General features: G+C 32.9%; 1 protein-coding gene across 1 annotated transcript; it reads left to right on the top strand.

The window, feature by feature from the left end:
• The first annotated feature begins 347 nt into the window (after positions 1–347).
• On the top strand, positions 348–6,463 carry LOC126763457 (uncharacterized). Its single transcript, XM_050480990.1, has 5 exons — positions 348–557; positions 4,069–4,347; positions 4,412–4,563; positions 4,723–5,014; positions 5,110–6,463. The coding sequence occupies exons 1-5, from the start codon at positions 404–406 to the stop codon at positions 5,523–5,525; spliced, it is 1,293 nt and encodes a 430-aa protein (XP_050336947.1). The 5' UTR covers positions 348–403; the 3' UTR covers positions 5,526–6,463.
• Positions 6,464–6,890: the final 427 nt, after the last annotated feature.

Raw genomic sequence — 6,890 nt, 5'->3', positions numbered from 1 at the left:
CCATAAAATATATACGTTTTATTTCTTCTTGTAAACCACTTATCTAAAAAAAAAACACTCTTTGTTACATCACTAAATAGGCTTATGTTCGACATACATTTTTGAATCGCTAATTTTAAATTGAATTGAATAAAATGCAAAACTGTTCGTGAACACTTTGTAGCCTACGCGTGCGTAGTAACTGTATGAAATTTGTACAAGCAACCATGAGAGATTTTCCGACATGCATGTTTTTACGAAAACACGTTCACTCAACTCGCTCTCTCTCTCTCGCTATACTCATCAGAACGACACGAGTGTTTACATAGCACGAGTGAGTAACATTGAGTCAGTGTGTGTTTGCAAGCAGTTTGATAGAGTATAGTGTTTGTTGTCCAGTAGTTAAAGTGGTTTGTTGAAAGTGATGGATATTGAGGAAAATAAAGAATATCGTTCCGAACTTATTAAATTAGTTCACAAAAATGAAATTATATGGGATAAGACGAAAAAAGTTCGCCTCAGCTATGCGAAGAAAACGGCAATCTGGAACTCAATAGGAAAAGAGTTGGGCAAACCGGGTGAGTGTTTCGTAGTATTTGCGATTGTACATACATACTCTGCATAGATATGTACAAATGCTTTTACTATTTGTGAGCAAGTGGTTCGTTGCAAATAGACTTTTAGACCCTGCAGGAAAGTGTTTGCGAACAAATGTGAGCAGGTTATAAATTATATGTGTGTGGTTATAAAATCGTGAAACCAAATGTAAATAAATATACATACATACATACATATATGTATATATATATGTATAGAATAACGTTTTTTGTTACTGAGAAAGCTACGACACATTTTTTGAACGTAACTACATTTTCCGGTTGCCATATTTACTACATTACAGAAATTGTATTTGGCACTTCCATGCTAAATATCTATATAGAAACATACATAATCATTTTTTTAATAAATGTAATGTAAAACTGCTGCTTTGCTTTTCATTGCAATCAATTTTCGATTATGAATTATAGAATTAATAAAAGTGAAATCATCACTTTGAAGTAAAATAAATAATAAATTTATCCCAAATGAAAATCAACTGATACTATAAACGAATTATTCTCCAGATCGCTCGCTCTTTCACCAAAAATAGCAAAATGAAAAATGTGCTCGAAGCTTTATGTAGAATTAATTAAAAAGGAAACAAGAATATAAACTTTAAGATAATTGGGAACTTACCAAAAGGTTTACATACATAAAACTAAAAATACATACATTTATCAAATCCTCTACATATGTACATATGTATGTATAAAAACCTAGTAAAAAGTTGTTAAGATTCTCCTTGCTGGGATTGCACCGTTCTCATACAAAATATAATTGTGGATTTAGAGTGCATACAACTACAACACATTCACAATTTCTTCTTTGCTTACATGTTTTTATGTTCGCTTGCGCACAGCGATCATATTGTATGTAATGCACTTAAACGGCGCTCAAACGTGGAGTCTTTTTGTCGCTCAGTATCGGCATTTTCTCTTTTGGTGTAAGGCACCGACAACTTCAGTCGGACAATTTTCTACATTTTCTTTCATATCACATTCACAAATTCTTGTGTGCAAAATATTTTTGATTACCTAACCTTTATCCTTATTTACGCTTTTCTAAAATATTTCTGTCATATTATGCACATTTGCAGATATACTATATGCATTTTAAATATTAAAATAGATAATACTATTCAAATTTCCGAACATAAAGTAAATATTCATTTGACACCGAGCGCCATCGCAACCATGAAAATAATTTCGAAACTTTTTTCCCTTCGTCTTTCTTGTCGTCCCCTCGTCTACAAAAACTCGGCGCCAAAAAGAGTCTTCGTCTGAACATACTCGTATCGCTAGTAAAGCGTACAACGCAGAGGCAAAAGAATGCCTACCAGAATTCTCTCTACGTTCCGTTGCATGCGCTTAGTAGTACGTTGAAATTCACATCTTGCAGCATGCAATACAAATGTGTGGTGGATATATTTATGTTGATATACATATGTACTAATATGTATATAGTATTTATAGATGCTGAGAACAGAAACGATGTTGAACTCTAAACTCATTAAACCACATTTTGTTTGCAGAACCTAATACGCTTGATATTATACTTAGCTAAGTAAACGAGTTATAGCATTGTTAAAATGGCCAATTTTAATTTATTCTGAATGAAAAACAGGAGCACTGTTTTTGAAATTTTCAATAATAAAACAGAAGTTTTATATTATGATGTAGTTTTAAAAATTTTGAAATGTTTTTGTAATAAAAAATGGTTTTGTATAAATTGGTCGGCTAGCAACCGCAATGTTTATCTTATATCCATTTTCATTGAAAATATTATAAGGATGACAATCAGCTGTTTACGAGAGTTTTCAACTTGCATTGCTGCCGTCTGTCATCCACAAATTTGGATCTGATTAAGTGCGCAGTTAATCCGGATTAACGCTGCCGTCTGTCAAGGCTATTAAATACATACGAATTTTCTCACAAGTTCCATAACAACACAGCCAACTTATGTATATAATTAACAAGAATCTATTAGGCCCAAAGATTTTAACTCTTAAGGGTTACATGAGGTTACTCGGGTGTTTTAGTTAAAACCTTAAATAAGAACTTGGACGAAGGAAAAAAACTGAAAATTGGATTGTTGGCAGACAATGAAAATTACAGTGAAAATTTCGCAACATTTTTTTTCAAATAGTTGTAATGAAAAAAATGGTTGAGTAGTTCTCGAGAAATCTTGCCAACCGACTTCAAAGCACAGTTTCGAGAAATACGCGTTTAAAGACGGCTCACTTAGCCTAGCTAGCCTCGAGGTCACAAGTTCTCAAGTCTGTATCTCCAAAACTCGGGTCAACTTGAAAATTTTGGACAATATTCCAGAGGTATTGTAGAATTTAATAAGATAATAAAAAAAATCGTTTTTTTTTTAAACCCACTAACGCCTTAAGGAGATATTCTTGTCTAGGATTTTGAAAAAATCGATTTTTTTTTGCATATCTTGAAAGTTTAGAATTTCAAAAATATGAACTTGGAAGGATTTTTCAAAATTCGACTTATTTTTTGGAGATACAGCCGATTTTGTGACGTGGCGTCCGTGTTCACTAGAATTGTCTCCTAAACTTTAAACGCGTTTTTCTCAAAACTGACTTTTTTGGAACGATACCCACAATTTCTCAGGTTCTACTATACCGATTTACTTGAAATTTTTATAGAGTCTTCTTTATATGCTTGTCTATGGTTGGAACTAGCCCCATCCCCTAATTTTTATTTTTATTATTTTCAAAAAATTCGAAATAGTCAAAAAAAGTGATCCAAAAATACTTTTTTTTCAGGCAGTCGCCATTTTGTGAAAAAAAAATTTTACCACTTTTCCGTAGTTCCGGCCATTGTGACATTATTCTAGATTAATAATCTTTTTTTTTTTTTGGTTTCAGATAAAAAGGAGGGTTGAAATCATGGGTATGTGGAAATTTTTAGAGACCCCCCACTTCGTCAGCTCATAATTTTTGAAATTTTTTACTTTTTTTAGTTTTTAATTTTTTTCTGTACTCTTCTAAAATTAACAAATAACTAATAAAAAAATGGATACTAAAAATATTAATTGCCTTTTTTTAGAAATAAAAGTATTTGTTACATTCAAAGCATAGGGTAACTGTGAGAGTGACACGTCGCTAGACAAAGCTAGAAAAATGCATCTTTAAGTTCTATCACTATTTTTAAGAAAGATATAAGCCAAATTCAAAGATTGAAGAAAATTAAGCGCGCGAAACACATTCTTGCAAAATGCCAAACAATTCTGAATATAAATAACATAGCAGTTTGACACGTCTCAAGCGTGATCTGTGAAAAGAAGGCTTTTGAAGGCATTTTTCTAACGAACCTTATAAAGACAATGTCGGTCAGTGTTTGAGTTATAAATATCAAAGCCAGGAAAATAACTTAAGATGTTAAATTGTAATTCTTGCAAGTTACAAGAGTATAAAATGTTCGGTTACACCCGAACTTAGCCCTTCCTTACTTGCTTTAATTAACAGTTTTGCAGGAGAACTAGTTCGTAAAAATTGGCAGTCCTTGCGTGATCAATACCGTAGAGATCTGAAGAGGCAAGTGGTCGACGGGATTGAATCATCATGGGTGCATTTCGACGATATGTCTTTCATTCGCAAATTTTTGCGTCCTCGGCAATTCAAAGCATGTCCCGATTCAGAAGAAACGGAAATTGTAAGAAGAGAATGTCATGAAAAAAATATGAAAACAAGGGGATCACATTCGAAGGTCTTTCGTACATCAGGCAATTTTATGACCCAGATCTTTCCCACAGGTAACTATATAAAAGCTGCTTTGTATAGATTTAACTTACGATACGAAATTAAACAACTTTACAGCACACGATCATTCAAATGCAGCTTACAAGGAACATCAGGAAAGTGGTGATTCACCTCCACTAGCAAATTCGGCAATCCATCTTCATAGGCCAATTAAAATGAATATACACAATGAGTCGGTTGAAACAATAAAATACAATGCTTCTATGGGGGTACGCACAGCGTTGAATTTCAATTTTAATTTAATATTCAAAGTTTATAAATATTTTGTGTCATTTTCTACAACCCCTCACATGCTCTCACATTTCTTTGAAGTATTTTTATCCTTATATAAGATGACAGCGATTTTTAAATATATATATTTTTTTTAGCCACCGCATGAAACTGCAAATGAACTCTTAGTACCAAGGGCACAAATTCCGAAAATTCAAATCAAGAATTTATCTGCAAGAACCGATATCAAAATGCGTAGGAAAAAGTGTGCAGTGAAGAAAAGCAGGGAAGCTCAATACTCAACACGATCTAGAAGCAATTCCAATATAATAGAAGCATGTAATGAGCCTCTTACCACAAAAAAATCTAATACTCGTATAAGGGAAAATGTGAGTTGTATAAATAACGTTCGCTTCGAACAGACTCATTCACAATTGGAAAATGGAGCAGGTATTCATTTTATTTTCACTCAATATACTTATTTTATATTAAAGTTATTTTAATGTAACATATGTATGTATATCTCAATTTTGCATTTACTTAAGAATCCACACCTGGCAATCAATCACAACGAATCCCGCCTGTTATTAATGTTAGCAAAACTTCGACAAACATTGAAATACCGGAAATAGAAATTAAAGACGAAGTCATAATATTAGCAGATGAAGACGACAAAGTTGCGGACACGGCTGCTACTTCGGAGAACTCCACAAATATAATGGAACCCGAATTTTCTATAAATAAAAAAAATCCGATAGAACTTACTAGGAATACAAGTATTTACAACACAAGTAAAAGTAAAGAGGTAGGAAAGGAAACCACTGGTAAAGAGGATGACGATTATCATTTCGTGATTAGTCTGTTGCCAACATTGCGACGGATTACTCATGATCGCAAACTAAGAACGCGGATGGAAATAATGAAAGTTGTAATGGAGGCGGCACAAAGCGATAACACATGAACAAGATGTATTATGCCATATATTATATATACTATGTATACCCTACCCCTAGAGAGATGATCAATTAAAAATAGATGACTTTAAGTTGTGACAAACGTAGAAACATAATTAATATCAATCGAGACTTTTCCTACTATCTTTTAAACTTAAGGCAGTCAAGCATAATTTGAACTCGTCAAAGTGCAGAAAATGTAACTGAATTTTTATTCTTAAAAAATTGATTAGAGATAACTGCCCTTGGTTTAAAAATGTTTTACAGATAATTGACTTATCTTTTGCATGGTAAGGAAACTCGCAGCATTATGGATCAGCTCAAATATTAGGTTGTCAAAAAAGTCTTGCGGTATTTTCGCTAGTTGGCGCTGAAAGCGCGTAGTTCTAGTTTTATTCACGCGCTAACACGTGTTTGATTGATTGTCGTTTCTTTTAAGTCGTTCGTGAGTTATTGCGTTGCAAACATGGAGCAAAATAAAGAGAAAATACGGCATATTTTACAATAATACTACGATAAAGGCAAAAATGCATCTCAAGCCGCCAATAAAATTTGTGCAGTTTATGGACCCGATACAGTTTCCATTTCCACCGCACAACGATGGTTTCAACGTTTTCGTTCTGGTGTAGAGGTGGTCGAAGATGCGCCACGCTCCAGAAGGCCTGTCGTCGAAAATTGCGATAAAATCGCTGAATTGGTCGAAAGAGACCGGCATAGTAGCAGCCTAGCATCGGTCAAGAGCTGGGCATGAGTTATGAAAAATTCATTTCAATTTCAATAAAAAAAAAAAAAAAAATACCGCAAGACTTTTTTGACAACCCATTATATCGAAATAATTATTAAATTTTAATTAGGTAATGCTTTTGTTGTTTTTTATGAAGAAACCTATAGACCTTTTTAAGAAATTATTTTAACTTTATCGCATGCGATGAAACATGTCATATTTTTTGTATATACAGGTATTCGTCAGTATCCGGATAAAAATTGGATTAAGATTGGTTTGCACTTATTCTTTTATGGGCCTTGCTATTATTATAAACAGAACTGTACATACATACATATATGCAATTTATATGTAATACGGGTACAACATAGGGGGAGTATGCGGTCGGAATTTTCAAAAAATGGATTTTTTTTTATCTTCTTAATGTGGCTACAGTTAAGAATACTTATAGATTTTAATATCGTTCCGATGAATATTTTCGAAGTTACACGCAAATGAAAATGTGTTTCAGAGTGATTTCCAAATAAATATTTTTACCAATACCAAGTCTTAATATACAGTTAAAAGATACAATAACATGTGAAAAAATTTGTGGATTAATAAATTTAAAAGTTTTCTCAGAAAAAAACGGGAAAATTCGCTTTTTCGC

This window comes from Bactrocera neohumeralis, chromosome 6 (assembly GCF_024586455.1).
Source record: "Bactrocera neohumeralis isolate Rockhampton chromosome 6, APGP_CSIRO_Bneo_wtdbg2-racon-allhic-juicebox.fasta_v2, whole genome shotgun sequence".
In the NCBI taxonomy this organism is placed as follows: Eukaryota; Metazoa; Arthropoda; class Insecta; order Diptera; family Tephritidae; genus Bactrocera; species Bactrocera neohumeralis.
The sequence above is the reverse complement of the archived record's forward strand: the minus strand, read 5'-3'. Positions and strand labels throughout refer to the sequence as shown.